Source organism: Podarcis liolepis, assembly GCF_965112155.1.
Source record: "Podarcis liolepis genome assembly, chromosome: 4".
Classification (NCBI taxonomy): Eukaryota; Metazoa; Chordata; class Lepidosauria; order Squamata; family Lacertidae; genus Podarcis; species Podarcis liolepis.
The window spans coordinates 49,836,902-49,854,963 of record NC_139558.1 but is presented as its reverse complement, the minus strand read 5'-3'; the positions used below and the strand labels follow the sequence as shown (position 1 = coordinate 49,854,963).

General features: G+C 41.8%; 1 protein-coding gene across 1 annotated transcript in view; it reads left to right on the top strand.

Annotated features, from left to right (window-relative positions):
- Positions 1-2,926: 2,926 nt before the first annotated feature.
- EFHC2 (EF-hand domain containing 2) overlaps positions 2,927-18,062 on the top strand; it is a 53,815-nt gene continuing 38,679 nt past the window's right edge. The window contains exons 1-3 of the mRNA XM_083498447.1: positions 2,927-3,149; positions 8,382-8,570; positions 13,528-13,678. Coding sequence (XP_083354573.1) covers positions 3,108-3,149; positions 8,382-8,570; positions 13,528-13,678 — 382 coding nt within the window. The 5' untranslated portion in view covers positions 2,927-3,107. The remainder of the gene's footprint in view (positions 3,150-8,381; positions 8,571-13,527; positions 13,679-18,062) is intronic.

Sequence of the window (18,062 nt, the reverse complement as noted above, 5' to 3'; positions counted from 1 at the left end):
CTACAAAGGTGTGTTTTTTTTTAATTCAACAAAAAATGGCAGCCAATAAAAATGAGCGAAAACTATGGTTAGCACTTGGCCAACTGGTTGTAAAGTTAGATCCTGTACAGCTGATCCATCCTAGGAACAAAACTACTGAGCAGTCCTGAATTACCGAATAGGCAGATTAAGCACATGCTTAGTAAATCAGGGGCACAAAAAGAGAGAATTCTTTTTCTTTTTCTAAAAGATATTTAGCAAAAAGCACTGAAGGAGTCATCCTGGGGAAAATCAGAATTTTGATACACTTCCTTACATCTGCTCCAGCTCTTCTGCCATTTTTCTTTTCTCTTTTTATTATTTCTCCCCACCTGAAGCAGAGGGTTCCCTACTAATGTAGATCAAAATAATGTGAGAAAATCAGAGTCTGTCATTTGTTGCACATGACATACATGAACCTACATTTCAACATACATGTAAGTCTTGTGTCATTTTGAAAAATAAAATTTTATTTTACAATTTAGCATTGTTTTTATTTTGAATCACATATATGTTCAGTGCTTAGGGCCTCAAAAGGTCTTGATCCAGCCCTGCTGCTGACTCATAATTCACATCGCAATGTCTTAGCATTATGTTCTGTCATGACCTACTTTTCTGGTAAAAAGCAAGCCTGAAGAGGCAGGGGGTTGGGAGTTGAGGAGGGAGAGGAGAAGTCCTTTGCATAGCCTGAGATCCTTTGGGATTCTGCATTCTCTTTCCGTATATCAATACAGAGAGAAAAGAACCATATGGGCCCAAGCAAATAACATGTTTTTCCAGAATGTTAATTGTTGCAATGATGGCTTCTACAGTCTCACTTGCAATTTACTTAATAAGATGCTGACAAAAGTATATGTTATTTCTGTTTCCTGACAGATGAAAGCACACATTTTTCAAGTTGTTAGGAGGAAACTGATTTTTGTAAAAGCAAAAGGGTTTTTTGTTTGTTTTTTAGCAATTTGACAATTTGCAATTATTAAGTGATGGATGTTATTGCAAAAAAGAGAAGTGTGTATGCAAACTTCATCTATAGTCTAGGTTGCTTCAGAACTGTGGATATTTGAGAAAGCACTTTTTTAAAAATGTTCAAATTCTGACAGAATTACTGTCTAAACATTAAATTCACTCCTTTAGGCATGTTATAGTTTCTACAAGACCAGTTTTGTAGTACAAACACGAAAGAGGCTTGTGGCATCTTCCAGGGATCAGAAACCTGCGGCCTTCCAGATGTTGCTGGACTGCAACTTCCATCACCATTGGCTATGGCGGCTGAGGCTGATGTGAGTTCTAGTCCAACATCTGGAAGGCTTACAGGTACCTCCCCCTTGTTATTGCCAAACAAATTTCATTAGGGCATAAGGTTCTGTGGATCAGAGTCCACTTCCTTCAGATGAGGTGCCGGTTGGGTTAAAGCTTACATGATGTAAAGTTTACATGGTAAAAGCCACCATTTACAGCAGCAGCATTAATTGCTGACAATGCAGACATGTTAGGATTCCTAAATTAAATAACACCTGTAGCAAGGTGTGCGCGCACGCATGTTGTTGTAGGTTTTAGAAAACCCCAACCGCTGTTACCATGATTCACTTCAGAGGTGACAGAACTTGTGGCACAGAAGACAAATGTGTATTGATCACAGTAATCAACTAGAGAAGGCGAAACTTTGTGGGTTCCAAGGTCATGTAAAAACAGCTCAGGACATATCGCAGCTTGGATGATGACGGGAGACCAAGTGATGCATAAGAACATAAGAAGAGCCTGCTGGATCAGGCCTAAAGTCCATCTAGAACAGCATCCTGTTCTTACAGTGGCCAACCAGATGCCTCTGGGGTAAGGTTACCAGATGTCCCCGTTTCCGGGGACAGACCCCAGATTTACAAAACAGTCCCCTGACAAAATCCATCTATTTAGTAGGAAGTTGAAAAGTGTCCCCCGGATTTATTGGAAAAAATCTGGTAACCTTACTCTGGGGAGCCAGCAGGCAGAAGAGCACAGCAGCCCTCTCCTCCCTTGTGCTCCCCAGCCGCTGGAATTCAGGGCATACTGCCTCTGACAATGGAGGGAAAGCATCAACACGGAGAGCCTTTTATTCTGCAAATATGTCTAATTCTCTTCTGAAAACATCCAGGTGGGTGGCCATTACTGCATTTTCTGGAAGCAAGTCCCATAGTTTAATGACACATTCTGTGTCTTTATCCTGGCTTTTGACAAGTGAGATGTATTGGTTTTTTTAAAAATTATTTTGATGATTTTACGGTAAGTTGCTTTACCAGGCAGAGGGCCTTTTTGGTAGTGGCGCCTGCCCTGTGGAACGCCCTCCCATTAGATGTCAAGGAAATAAACAACTATCTGACTTTTAGAAAACATCTGAAGGTAGCCCTGTTTAGGGAAGTTTTTAATGTTTGATGTTTTATCCTGCTTTTTAATATTCTGTTGGGAGCCGCCCAAGGTGGCTGGGGCAACCCAGCCAGATGGGCGGGGCAGAAATAAATTATCATCATCATCATCATCATTAGTTGTTGTTGTTGCTGTTGTTGCTTTTATACCGTGTTTCAATACTATAACCCACCCTGGGACCTTAAGAGTGAAGGGTGGGGAATAAATACATGACGAATAACAACAACAACAACCTCATTTGTACAAAGGAAACCCTGGCCACTTGGCCTGAACTGCATTATGCTCTGAGACTGCCTGAGTCTCTGAGGTAGCTTTGGCAATACGTATTTAACGCGCGGTGAGAAGGAAGAGAGAGACTTATTTCGAAGTTGCGCGTGGGACCTAAGCTTTCAAACTGGAAGATACTGCTGCGAGGGGAGCAAAGCAGCCGCGAAGTGAGGGGCGCAAAGGCTTCCAGCGTTGACGAGCTTGCAGCAAGCGGCGTGCGACTGCAGGGGGCGGCAGAGAGCAAGGGCGGAGCGAGCGGCGGCCCCCTTCCCGGCCGCCCTCTGTGACGTCAAAGGGGGGTCTCCAGGCAACCGGACTCCAAACAGCGCGCCGGCGCTTGCTCCGGCCTTGGGCAGCGCGGAGGGCGACCGGCCGGGCTCGGGCAGCAACACCAGCCCGAGGCGGCGGGCGGGACCGGGGCAGCCATGGCGCTACCGCTCCTGCCCGGGAACTCCTTCAACAAGAATGTAAGTGGGGGTCGGCTTGGTTCCCGCCGCCTCCTCCTTCCCCCGCCCGGGGGCTCCCCAGGTTCATGTCCACGGCGCCCCCCCCCCGAAACGCGCATTGCCTTCCTCCTCGAAGACGCCGCGCCTCCACGTGCTCGCGCGGATCTCCTCCCGAAATCCGGCTCAGGAGGACCCGCTACGGATGAAACACGAGACGTGATAACAACACCCCCTCCTCCCGCTGCACTGGGCTCCCACTGCATGGCAGAACCACTTTCCTTGAATTCCCTTTATGAAGCTGGACCGAGAATGCCCGCCCCCCAGCTCAAGTTTGGGGACTTGTCATTTCAGAAGATAGGGTGGGGCTGGGGGTGGGATGGGGCAGCACCAGGAGGTGAAAAGGATTAAAAAGTGGGGTGGGGAGGAAGCGATATGAATCACTTATCCCCTTCTCCTTCACCCTCCCTGTGTGATTTGTAGCATCACTTTTACATACGACCTCTTCTTTTCTACGAGGAAATGCCTTATGTTGAGATAGATCTCCGTAGTTCATCTCCTGCTATCTCTATGTGCTGGCTGCCTGTGGCTGTGCAGAGGCAGAGAGGTCTTTCCTTAACCCTCTTACACTTTATAACAACTTCGGTTGCACATGCAACATGCATTTTCAGCACGTGGTTCACATCAAAGGAATGGTCACTTAAAGGCGCTGGAAATTGTGGCTTGGTGAGGGATGAACTGCAGTTCCTGATATTCTTTGGTGCGGTGACATCTGCTTTAAATGCATAGCGTGTATGGGGCCTTTTGCAAGCTCAGTCTTCAATATACCCCAAGCATTACTGGCCACTCACAGCTCCATATTCAATACAAAGGTACATGTATCAAAGGAATACTTCAGCAAGGGAGGCAGGTCCATTAGGGTGAATGAGGTACTGCCTTACCAACCTCAGCCTGCCCCCCTTTGTAGTCCTTTTTACTTAAACATTCCAGGCTCTCATTTCCTTCTCCTTAGTATCATTGTTTCCTCTGTAGAACGAACCAGGGAGGCAAAGCTATAATTTGTTGGCTCTGTCTGTTATTGGCTCTGGCTCCACCCACTGTTTGTCTCCCTGCTTTCTGCCCTGTCAGTCCCAATGGGTACCAGTTACTATTGGATTAATGTAAGGATTTTTGTGCCTTGAAAGCAGCATCATTTGCATGGGCATAGAATCATAGAATTGTAGAGTTGGAAGGGATCCAGAGGGTCACCTAGTCCAACCCCCTGCAATGCTGGAATCTCAATTAAAACATCAATGACAGATGGCCATCCAACCTCTGTTTAAAAATCTCCAAGGAAGGAGAGTCCATCACATTCCAAGGGCATCTGTTCCACTGTCAAACAGCTCTTACTATCAGAAAGTTATTTCTGATGTTTAGTCAGAATCTCCTTTCTTGTAACTTTAAGCCATTGGTTTGGGTCTTACTGCCTGAAGCAGGAGAAAACAAGCTTGCTCATCGTCCATGTGACAGCCCTTTAGATATTTGAAGATGGCTATCATATCTACCACATTCTACCAGCTTCTCCACAATCTGGGGGACTGTCAAAAGCCTTACTGAAATCAAGATACAGTACATCCACAGCATTCCCCTGATCCACCAAGCTTGTAACTCTATCAAAAAAGAAAAAGGGGAAAAAAGATGAGATTCGTCTGGCATGACTTGTTTTTTTGAAGCCCAAGCTGGGTCTAAAAATGACAACATCCTGTTGATTTCAGTGAGCGCTGAAGTCAAAGTCATAGATATATCTGAGTGTGTTCTAAGAACATATTTATGAATGGATTTGTACTATTATTGGAAGAAGCATAAATCTGCAGGGACAATTTATCTGCAGGGATTATTTGTTAAATGACAGGTTCAGGAGTGAATCTTGCAAAATATGGGCTCAGCCACAAGACAATTATTTCTAGGGTTATCCAATACAGTAAGTGCTGGATTTAAACCAGGCTTCTGCTTTGCTCTTTATTGAAGTGAATTCCATCACTTTGTTTCTGAAGTTCTTTGGAAGAAGTTTTAAAGGAAATGTTGCTTTTCCAGACTTTTTGTGAATACTGTAGTTTGTCTTGGTTATTAAAAATAGTTGGTTTGCTCAGCAGAATGCATTGTAAGGAACTGTTAAGTGTTTACTTGTGTTTCCACAAGCACCTTGGTGATGGATTGTTAGCTAGGCAGCCACTTAACATTATTCCCTGCTGAATAGAAACTTCTTACATCTTCTGTTTAGGCCAGGTTTGGGGCACTTTTAGATCCTGCCCCATTGTACAGTAGCAACAAACACCTCTGAATATCATATGCCAAATCCAGACAAAGCAGGACTATTATCTTTGTGTTTTGTTTGTGAGTGCCCAGACTCAGAGACATCTGGCTAACTTCTTTCTGTTGGAAGCAAAAGAAGAGGCTAAGCCTTAAAATGACCCTGAAAAATGATTCTTTATCAAATACTAATGTTTCTTCCCCCTGAGGAAGGTTACCATTTACCAAAATGTGTCAGAGCATTTTATTGTTTCCCAAGGGGTATTATTATTTGATAGAGATTTATTTTCCAGGACCATTTTGAAGCTTTGCCTCTTCTTTTGTTGCCTCATGTCACTGCTCCTTTAGTATCTGTTAGAAACAGAATGGTCTTGGGTCAGATCCCACAAAGCAATTCTTACATTTTTATAATAAACCAAAATTACTAGCAGTCTGTTAGACCAAAAGCTGATTTTGGCCAGTTTCATTGAGCATGAGAGCACTTATTCTTTTACAGTTCATTTTACAGCAGCCATTGACCTTGGTGGCAGCTTAGTGGCTGTTGGCCAGGCTGGCTGAGGCTGAGGGGAGATGGAGTCCAACAATGTATGGAAGAAAGATGTATCTCTCCCCAATGAGCAATAATGCTGTATTGACAACTCCATAGGTTTCTAATGAGAAGAGCACTAGCTTCGTTTTCATAAGATACAACTCTACACCACTTCAGCAACAAAGTGGTGGTAGATCTCATTTTAAGATTGCTACTTCCCCAGCGAGTGTATTGCTTTTGTGAGTAGCGGGCATGCTGGTGTGATAACATGATCAACTTGTGTCTCTGGATGTGCCGGTCTTTGTGCTGATTGTTGCTAATCCAAATGTAACAGCCAGGATCAGCACTATTTAAAAATTCTGCCCCATGACCTTGCAAGCATGATCTACACATTAAATCATTTTGTTATTGGATGCTGCAGCTTAGTGTATGATGGTCATGCGTAAATGAAACAGCTTGTGCACTCCCACCATCAGGATGGGGGTGATATGATGGGGGTGAGATTCTCATCCTCCTCACCTGCTGTTACCAGTCACTACTACCCATCTGTTACTACTTTCAAAAACTGAAGGCATAAGCTGCCCTTTACTTCCTGATATCAGTTCCTAGTCATTGGGGTAAGGTCAAGCGCTTGCTTAAGTCCCATTGTTTAAATGTGGCCCAGAGCTTTGTCAGGCTGGGCTGCTTGTGTGCAGTACTATACTAGCCTTCTTATGGAAAAGCATTGTGATGGATGTGATAAGCATTAATGCTGTCACAAACCTGAACCAAAAATTGGTAACTGAATCTGAGGAAAATTCCTATGTTCCAGAAGGAGGTGCTTTGGCGTTGTGCCATCAAAACCAACATGCTGTATATTTTGAGTGTTGTCTGTGCTGGCACTACAGCAAGACCAAGCTGAAAATAAAGCATGTTGGTTTTGATGGCACAATACACAAGCATCTCCTTATGGAGCATGGACACATGGCTCCTGCTCTTCTGCAATGCTCTTCTTTTCCTTTGTTTGTTATTCGGTCAGTATGTCTCCAAAAATATAAGCACACAGCTCTTTTTGATTTAACCCAGACATAGGCAAACTCGGCCCTCCAGATGTTTTGGGACTACAACTCCCACCAACCCTAGCTAACAGGACCAGTGGTCAGGGATGATGGGAGTTGTAGTCCTAAAACATCTGGAGGGCCGAGTTTGCCTATGCCTGATTTAACCCTTCTCCACCCTGAGCTGCCCAACAAGCCTAACCTGCATGTTCTGAAAAAAATAGCATTGATCATACTTCTCTGTAGTATTTAAGGTAATGTGTAGTTTGACTGCAGGTTGCCTCAAAGCTAAGTTTGGAGAGGCCCTTTGTCAATTTTAATAGTTCAGCTAAAGTCTGAAGGGAAAGTCTTAAGACTCCCTGCTGGAAACAGTGGTGGTGGTGAAACTGACAAATAACTACTGTATGTTGTACTTTGAGGCTCCATCCATCCATCCATCCATCCATCATTTTATTTGTATGCTGCCTTTCCATCGTCCAAACCATGCTCAAGGTGGCTTACAACATGAAAAAGATTACATAATTACAAACATAACCAAAGAAGTCAAACAATAAACGAAACATCAGAAAATACACAATCAAATTGAACAATTTCCACACAAATTGTAAGACGATTTAAAATAAATATATGGAATGTTAAGATCAATAACAGCAACAACAACCCCCAAGGACTCTGCCTAAACAATACCCGTGTCCAAGCAGCCTCAGCTTTTGCAGCTGGAGTCAGTCAAGGCCCTTCTCTCCTAGGCTAGGTGGAAAAGACTGCAAGGCAAGAAGCAGGTCTTCCAGGGCTCACAACCAAGATGGCTAGCCAGATTTAGCTCTGGTGCAAACCCCACATTTGCAGTCATAAATAAGATGTCACTACTTTTCCCACTTGTGATTTAGTTTTTGATGTCATTCAGTTGTGCCCTACCCCATACACCCGATAATATGGAAGACTTTAAACTAATAATAGAGCTGAGTGCTTGTGTTTTGCCATCTTTGCTCTACTCAGAGCCATAGATTCCACGGCACTCCTGTTATTTCAGACCTACAAGCACAACAACACTCAGTGGTTCCATTCGTTTCCACAGTTTTTCCTAAAGAGGGCAATCCCATTCATTCCATGGCATTCCATCTTAGTGCCACAGAAATCAGTGGAATTGTTTGGCAGATATGCCCAGAAAAACTACTTCATGTTACATATGAGTCATAAAATGACCAAAAAATTGACATGGGCATTTAGATTGAAATTAAAATAGATTTAAAGCCCTTTAATTATTATTTTATCATGATTAACATTGCTTCATGGATTCTGAATTGTGTGATTCAGAATCCATAGGTTTTATTCTTGTAACTGCAATCTAAAAATGCCCTTTTGTGTTTTCTGAAAACATTATTTATTTCCTCTTGGTTGCAGCTAGGGAAAGAAAAGTTCCATAAATCTCAACACTGGAGTTACTGCAATAAGGTTTCTATGTTGGTGGGAGAAGACAAACCTGGAATAGGAGGCGAACCTTTGCCTGGACAAAAGCTGAAACCAAAGTACAGTGTGTTTCCTAGAGGGGTTGGATGTGATGCGCCTTCGTGGGTAGCATTTGATAAACAGGTACAGTGAGACAGATTTGTTGGTTCACATTATTTGCAAGTTTCCAGTGGCTTGTGTGTTCCTTCACCCCAGCATCCTTAGGGGAAACCTGAAATATGCGTAGCCCTTAGAAGGGTGTATAGGGTGAGCAACACACAACTGGGTGATGTTCTGTTCTATTGACATCTGACAGTTTCATGCTCTTGGATTGGATGCACAAGGGACATTTTAGGGAACAGGGGACCTTTATTTCAAATTATTTATTTGATAAGATTTATATACTGCTTAATTGCCTAAAACCTCCAAGCAGTTTACTCTCTTGAGCGAGGGATTCCAAAAAATCACAGAATCATAGAATTGTAGAACTGTAGAGTTGGAAGGTACCCTGAGGGTCATCTGGTCCAGCCTCCTGCCATGCAGGAATCCTTTGCCCAACATTAAGAGTCTCATGCTCTACTGACTGAGCTATCCCACCAAAGAGATGGGCTGCAGGTAGAGGGGTCCGGATTGCAATTTACCTGCCAGATCTTGTGCTGCAGGCTTCTAGCATCTTTGAATCACCAGAATGCCATTCCTGAAATTCATTTTGCCTCTGATATTGTGGCTTATTTTCAGAATTCAGAGGTTGCTTTTCATCTCCTAATTGTCACCTTCAGAGAGAAGCATCGGTCTACATAGAAAAACAATTCCAGAGAGTATTTGCCATGTTACTGGCTGCTGTTTTATGTCATTCCCTGGGCACTTGCCTAATTCCAAAGAGCCCTACACACCTCACCCTGCCTTGCAATATTTTACACAGTGATTTATTCCAAGGAAAACAGAAGAATGAATGAATTCCAATTTTCCCAAAAGTTCTTTTTGTCCCATATAATTTATTTCAGCTTCGAATTTACCCCTCCAGTTTGTAAAGAAATCAGAGGTTGAAGAGAATTTGCTATTTCAGATAAACTGATTATGCAAACATAGGGGCATAAATTTGCTGTAACACTGACCCTGTGCTTTGTGAATGTGAAGCGCAGCAGCTGCTGGGCCACCCCATCCTGTGTACTAATATTAAGACACCTCTAGTCTTGGAAACAGAGCATAAATGAATAACTGCGCTGGGGTAGTGGAGCAGTCAAGAGCCTCAACTATGAACCTCACTTTAGTGTGAATGAATTTAGTAGATTTAGGCAAGCCACAATCTCTCATCCTCAGCCCATCATCTCCAGGATGAGGGCAATAATAGTGATATCCATTCCTATAGCATTTTTGTGGAGATTACTTAATGACAATTACTGCATTGAGACATCATATTAACGGTTTGAAGGAGGATTGGGAATGAGCTCTGTGCTCATCTGCTCCCTGTGGTTTGTGCAAGAGCTCTAGTCCAGGATTGCTAACCAGGATCCAACTGTGGTTTGCAATCCTGGCCTTGACGGCTCACTTAGACAACCATGATTTGCTGTTACATCTAAGCCAGGAAGGCTTCTGTTAAGCTATGTATACAAGGGGAGAAGGGAATGGGGAAAGGGAGATCACATGTGGAAAGTGCAAGACCTTGGGTTGAATGCATGAATACTTATTTCTTATCCTCCAAATAATAGAGATGAGAGGCTTTGAACACTGAAAAAAGTGTAATGTGAGTGATGAATGTATTATTATTATTAATTTATTGAATTGATATTGTTACACTTATTAAATATTGTTATTAATGTGTGTTTTTTTTAAAGAACAAAAAATGTTAAGTACTATAGGCATTGTGCTGTTATTCTTATGCCATCTAAAGGTACTTTCACTTCTAGGCTTGGTATTTCAGCATTGTAAATTTGTGGTTTATGAAGTAGTTATGCATTAAAAGAATTGTATCTCTTTGTCCCTCTTTTGTAGACTTCCTGAAAATTTAAAATGAAACTGAAGGAGAAGCGCGTGCTCATATTTCATTTTAATAATACATAAAATGGTGTGTTTAGTTTTTCCATTGTGTAATGCTTGCTACAAGGCTATAATGCTTGCAGCATGATCTACAAGCCAGTTCAGCCAACGTGCTTTGGATTTAAATCATATCCTATCCTGTGAAAACCAGTGAGGCACAATCAGCATAAATCCAAATACAATTACTTAACTGGGCTTGGGATTAGGATGTTAAATAGTTAAGTTGCATATGGGACAATTCATGCTTGAAAATGTTCCTCGTAAAATTTGTTCATCAAATTATACTGTCCAAGCAAGCCAAACATAATGCATTTTCCAGAGTGCCCCACAGGACTTGGCTAATTTCCATTCTCTCTCCCCGCCACCCATCATCTCTACTTGATATACAACTTCTGTTAATTTTATTTAAAGAGAGAGAATAAACATTAACACAGAGACACTCCAAACACCAGGCAGCTGGTGATATTTTGTCACAAATGTTATATGCGTACATGAAATAGGAATATTGCAGAAGTTCAGAGATCGGAATCGGAAGGTATAATCTGCAACATTCAGTTCTTTGCTAATTTGAAAATTCTTATTGCTGAGGCTTATGGTTGTTCCCTTTTGATATTTGTAATGTTAGCCATATAATCAGTGTTTAATTATCTATGCACAGCCTATCTAATTAGGAGATTAAATCTGCTCATTAAGTGCAAATTCAGACGAGACTTTACTCTGCATTAATAGCTTCTCTCACCCCCACAGCTGCTGTCACTCTATCTTGCTAGCAAGGCATACTTTGGCATTTTTTTGCAGTAAGCCATGCTACAGGATTTCATCTTTCCTGCAACATGGATATGTTTACTCAGAAGTAAATACTTCTGTGTTTAAAGGGATTTACTCCCCAGTAGGTGTCCATGCTTGGGGTCCCCTGTCTTAGGACTATATTAATAAATTTTCCAATGCACATTTTCAAAGCTGGAAAATAATCAGTGCTACACATCTCTGCAGCACCAGAGGAATCAGGCCTCACTGTGAAATTAACATCCCATAAACCTCCTGGGGAATTGCCAGAGTTCATACAGCACTATATTTATGTATCTCTGGCTTTTAGAAAGTTACTTTCCTACATTTATTTTTCAAAGCATAAATAGGAAGATGTAATGTTGATCACCATCCTTAGAGAGAATCGTCCACTCTTCTGTACCCTGATGCTGTCCTTTCTGGTCTGGATTCAGGAGTATATAGTAGATGCCAGTGGGGACTTTGAGGAGGGCTGCTTCTTGTGTGATATGTGTGGACTTTCTTGACAAATAAAAAAAGAAAATTACTGGAGGTTCTCTGCATACAGCCCCCCTCACAACTCATAACAGTATTATTGATTGAAATATTGGACTAATAATTCAGTAAATTTAATCAGAAAACAAATATCACTCTGGCTCACTCTAGGTTGCTGCTTTTCTTCTTGCTCACACCACTCCATTCTGGCTTTGTCCTTCTACCTGCCTTCTGACTAGCTGCAATTTGTGGGAGGGGCCTCATACATTTGCCGTCTCACACAGAGCCCCTTTCCACTGTTCCCCCCAATGGCCCATCACCCAGGTGATCACCTCATCAGGAAGCTAGCCTGGATTACTTTGTAACACTTGTTGGCTCCAGAAAAGATCTGATTTAGGAAGGACCATTAATCATGTAACTATAATAAATGCATTTTTCTTATAGCCTTCCCTACCTCTCAAGAGAGCCCATGGTGGCTTAAAATAATAAAATGGCACACTAAAACAGTCTTAAAATTGCAATTAAAACCACAGATCAGTAATATGTACAATAGCAGATTGTACAGGAAATATTTCTTAAGTTACAAAGGCTTGTAAAAACAACTAAGAGTTTAGCTGATGCCTGAACAGAACTAATGTGTGTTCTTGTGTGTGTACGGAGTGTGTGTGTCAAAATAACATTATTTTGTAATTTCTATTTTGTAGCATTTCTGCACAACTTTCACATACTTGCCAATCTTTTTCACAATATGTGTTAGCTTGCAGACTGTTGTAATCCCACACATGTCTACTCAGAAGTAAGCTCCATTGAGTGGCATTGAGGCTGGGGATAGGAGAATCTGTGGCTCACCAGATGCTGTTGGATTCCCAGCTGCCTCAGCCAGCCTCTGAACAGTTGCGGGTTCCCCATCCCTCGTTTCAACTATTTTCTCAAGTGATATTCTCGTGTCGTTTGTGCCATGTGTGAATGTTGTCAACGAGAGAAGCTGGGAAACAGTACTCGATTGTACACTGTTACAGGGATGTTGCAGAAATTGTCCAGATTTGCATCCATACACAAATGTGGGGCTTCTGCCCTGCAACTACCCACCTCCCCAATCTCATATGCTCAATCATGGGGAATTAATGAGTGGTTTTTGGCTCCACGAAACATACACACAACATAATTAGTGTATGTTATGTTGATATTGTTGCTTCCAAACAACGTCACTGACTATGGCAACACATCACCCATACTCAGCCAACTCTTTAATTATGCAAAGTTAACAAAAGAAACTGGTTTGTAACCCTCCTCTTTTTGGGTGATAAATATAAGGCCTGATTAAATGTGATTTCTTACGTAATGAAAGCGTGATGAATGTAAGTATGATGATCAGTACAAGAACACAGCATAATTCATTGCGGGGGGAAGGGATAAGGACCAGCAAAGCCCTGCTTTCACATACAGCATGAGAAAATAGAAGGGAAAAAATGAGTCTACACATTGGATGATGAGGTAGGGATTAGCACATCACTACACTCTAATCAATGCAAGTTTTACAAGTGTATTGGACTTCTCTAAGTAGAAAACAATTCAAATCACATGTGTGACAGGATGACTCACACTGCAGTCCTACACGCAGAATTTAATTGGACTCACTTCTGAGTAGACATATATAGGATTGCACTATCAGAGAAAGCTCAGATGTTGAAATCCAAATCTCTGTGCTTACATTTGCTCAATGCACTGCTTTGTTTAATTTACAGCTTCACATTACTTGTTTACAACCAGTGCTTGTTGATTTTCATTTGTGTTTTTTGTATAGGTATTGTCTTTTGATGCTTATTTTGATGAAGAAGTTCCTGACAAAAATCAAGAGCTGTACAGAATAAGACATTGTAAAATATATTTTTATCTGGAAGATGACACAATTCAGGTGGTTGAGCCCCAAGTGAAGAACAGTGGAATTCCACAAGGTATTTTTTAGTTACAAATGCTCTCCTTGAAGCATCCCTCTTCATAAACTGTAATCTTTGCCTGTCTGATACAGTTTGTTCTTTACATAGTATTATTATTGCTTACAAGCGGGAAACAGTTAAATGTTAAGAAGTTCAAGTTTAGGTTCAGCTACAACACAAGTTCCAGTGACTCAGGTTGAGGCCAGCTGTGAATCAGTAACCAGTTTGGTGTCTCCTAAACTTATTTGAATGAGATAGCATGGGCCACACATTTCATTCACTTTTTTGGGAATCTTACCCAATCAGAACTGAGGCTCTTGATTGAAACTTTGCCAAAACCAAGGAGAGAGATTTATTTTTGTGTGTCTTTCCCAGTAGAGATATAAGGCTGCAATGTAGCGCTATGGTTCTTTCAGTGTAAGGATTTTCTGTGAGTGATGGAACCTTCTCTTCCCTCCGTGTACCCTCTACATTTGTTCCTGGGGTTTTCCCAACCCACGACAAAAGATTTTGGGGATGATGCAGTGGGAGGAGGGGTGAATTTTTGTCACACTAATGGGAATCCTTGTATTGGCTTCCACTAGTGTAGGGATTGAGATGAATACGGCCCCTTGTGCTATGGTTTGGCATCAACTCTAGGTGAGAGAGATGTCACCTTCAGCCTCTCTCTGTACTCGTAGGAAACATTTAGGCAAAGATTAAAACATAACCATATGAAGTAAACTAGTTCAAACTGCAAAGTCAATGTGGGACAGAAATGTGTGTAACCTTGATCAGGACTAAACCACCGGGCAGAAAGAAAGCTTCAAATAGTAGTTCAGAACTACTGAGGATGCAAGATTCTGGACTGAAGGGGAGAATGATCACCTTGAAAGATAAATTCAAATCTCTATCACCTTCCCAAAGACAGAATGCATAACATAGTGGTAACAAGAAAGCGTCTGTGTTCAGGGATTTGACTGAATGGAGAAATTTTTGCATACGTATACTGTTTATTCTTGTTAACTGAACACTGGCTGGCTAATGTTTTCTGATATGGAAGGGTTATATCTATCCCTTAGGGTTAACGTGAGTTTCTGGTGTAGTCCAGATCCCACAATCCAGAGCACAGCTCAGAAGGGGCTGGCCAAGTTCTCCAAGGTCAGCCAGTGGAACAGGAGAAAGACGCGGCCTGCTGGCGGGCTTCCCTAAGGCCAGCTGGATAGGAAAGGAAAGTGCAGTCAGGCACATAAGGCCTCGGTCACATCCTCCAGCTTCAATGAATCACTGATTGTCTCAAGGCATCGGATGTTCCCAAATACTTTAGAAACTTGGCACTGTGTATACTCATGGTCTGGTTATCCTAGCTGGAAGAGGGCGATAGGGCATAAAGGCTGTTGGGTGAACAGGAAACATGTTCCAAAGAAATTGTTGTTCCACTCTTTAGGAACTACTACTACTCAGTGAATTTAGGTAGGGAATATAGCCGCCACTGACCTTGAGCTAGATGTTCTCTGCAAAATGTTCTGCAGTTTATTGTCAGGATGTATCTAAAGCCACAGATTGAAAACTGTGTTTGTGGTGTAGTGGGTTAAGAGTTTAGGGCTGTAACTTTTTGCCTAATTTGGCACTGAGAGCACTGAAAATTGCTGGAGGAGATACAGATGTAATGAAATAATTACTGGAAGAATTGTGAAAAGATGCAGACTTGATGTGTATAACAAGCATTAAAAGTAAGGTTGTCTCTAATGCTCAGATTTTGCTTATGGATGAAATTGTTTCATCTGCTGCATATTATACACCAGCATTTTCCCTGTTTGACCTGCTGTCAGTACTGTATAGTAATCAGTCACGTCTCTATTGACATCATGTTTCTGGGTCAAAACATTGCCCCTCTCCATCTTTGCCTATTAGCACCAGTATATTTCCTTGCAGATTCAAGTGTATGCAATTTAATAGAGAAGAAATGCATGAGTATTTTAACAAAATATATGTTTTAAGGATTTTATCCTTGTAAGATCCACCATTAATAATTGGTTCCATTAAGGCTGTGATTTTATATTTTTTTATTTCATATTTTGTACATTGTTTGTTGGACAGCCTACCATAATAAGTACTTTGCTTTGATTTACTAACTGGTTCATCCATCCGTGTATATATAGTGGCAGCTGTAGGTTGCTCTAGAACTGCAGTCCTTTATTCATTCAGTTGTTGTGGAGAGTCCAGGCAGTGCCATTGCTGTTAATTTCTGAATTCTTTTCTCATTCTTTTCTGATTTTTGTTGATTTTTCTGATGATGAGCATGATTCCTACTTTAGCCCATCCTGTGCAAGAGCCCTGTTGAGGTACCTTGTGGGAGGAGTGCTTTGTTGATTGCATGATTGGTAATGCTCCAGCATTTCTATTTGCAATACTGCTACCTGTTCTGTAACGGTCTTCCCGTTACCTTTTAATAAAGAGTTTTGCCACTTAATGTATTCCTGTGATCCTGTGCAGCCACGGTCTCTTTGGGCACTGCTGAATACAGTAGGACTTACTTACGCATACACATGCATAGGAATGGGCTGTAAAAGCGGCTTGAAGGAGCATGAGTCAGACATAACAGGCAAGGAGAGATCCATCCAGTGCCAAGGGAGACATCCCCACATGTGTACTATTGCTTATTTGAGAACGGAGGTACAGTGGGATGGTAAGAAGGCAGTATTGCTTACTAGACAGTTATTTTATAATCCGTGGGACTTAGTTCCAAGTAAACATAGGGAAAGCTAGCCAGAACACCAGTGATTTTAATTGGTGTTTAGCTAAATTTGGAGGAAGAACATCTGCTTCAGAAATTTATAGGTTACACAAAGCACCACACTGCACTGTGCACCTTCTTAAAAATTGTTCATCCAAAGGGAAAGTATTGATTTGCAGCCTTGCTGCGAGGACATCACAAAACAATTGGGTCTGAGTTGTGTTGAGTCCCCTGCTCTTCCCTGGAGCCAGAAGAGCCCGAATGATCCCCTTTGCTTATCCTGGCTCCTTTGTTGCAAAGCAGTTCTTGGAAAAATGTGATGCAGAGTGTAGAAGTGTAGAACAGCATTCTGCTACTAAATGTTAAAAATAGTTTAAAAGAATACTCAGAAAGTGCTCCATTCCTTTTTAGCAGAAGGCATTTTCTCCTTTCTTTGCTATGTGGCTGGCCACTTCAGGTTTTAATACCACTCGAATTCCCCTTCCAGATGATTGCAGACTCGCAACACCCCAACAGTGTTAAATGGAGTAGTAGGGATGGAACCATAGTGTACCCAGTCATAAGACAAGAATTATGATATCATGAAATTGATAGTTGAAAGACCTCACAGTCTGCGATCAGATGTATGCATTTCTCTGAGAAACAGCAGACAGATTTTAATCATGTTGATTGAGACACAGTAGAAAGATAGCATTTTGTACTAGATTAAGTTTTCTTGTTTTTATATTTTACGATCTCACGATACTAAGTCTGTCAGTTGTAAAGATCTTGGAATACCTTTGAATTTCAGATGTGAATTCAGGTGTGAATTCTATTGATATGGTGATATTCAGAACATAATTCATTGGCCTTGGGCAATAGTTTCTGATTTACACAAGGTAAAATGTTAATTGGTTTTCCCCTGGTTCAGAGGGGGGAGTAAAGTTTGCAATAAATCTCACAGTCTCAGATGCAGAGCTCAAATACAGTCTGCAAGCTGTGAGTGGGAGAGGAGAGGGTTTTTTTGCTGAAGTTTTTCCTGTTTTAATCGTGTAATGTGTACTGTTTAAATATGTTTTGCTTATGGAGTTCTCTCAAAATAGAGGACAAAACTTTTCAGGAGTTCACAACTGAAAAGTGCTGTCTGATATCGCTGAGGCGAGTTTGGCAGGGCTATCTATTTGTTTTTCTGCTTTGAAATGCAGAGTTGCCTTGAACAACTAGCTCAGGCTGAGTTTTATTTTGGTGTGCGATAGGCAGAAGCGGAAGAGGGGGGTTGATTTCCCCTCAGGCTCACAAGCTGGAAGTTTGCTTGTTTTAGTCTGTGTCTGCAACTAGGGAGGAGATGTGTAAGGCCTTCGACAGGGCATCAGTCTCACTCTAATGGGAATGATTGACTGGCTGGAATTGGGCCAGATTCAGCTACCAGACGTTTCTGGACTGGCTAGTTCCAGGTAACAGCTTAAATGGTTTCAGTTTCAGACCACGGTAAAGAGCTGGTGTCATCATCCGCACTCTGCTCAGCAAGGAGCAGGTGCTACTCCCACTCCCAGAGGGGAGAAGTATTGTCCTGAGGGGTGTTGCAGTTTGATTAGCTGGTGATGTTGTTGGTGGTTGACAATGTTTATTTAAAGCCTGTGCCAAGTAGATCTTGGGGTACCCAACAGGCGGGGTAAGCTTGTACAAGCTGTGTTTTCTGGGCTTAAG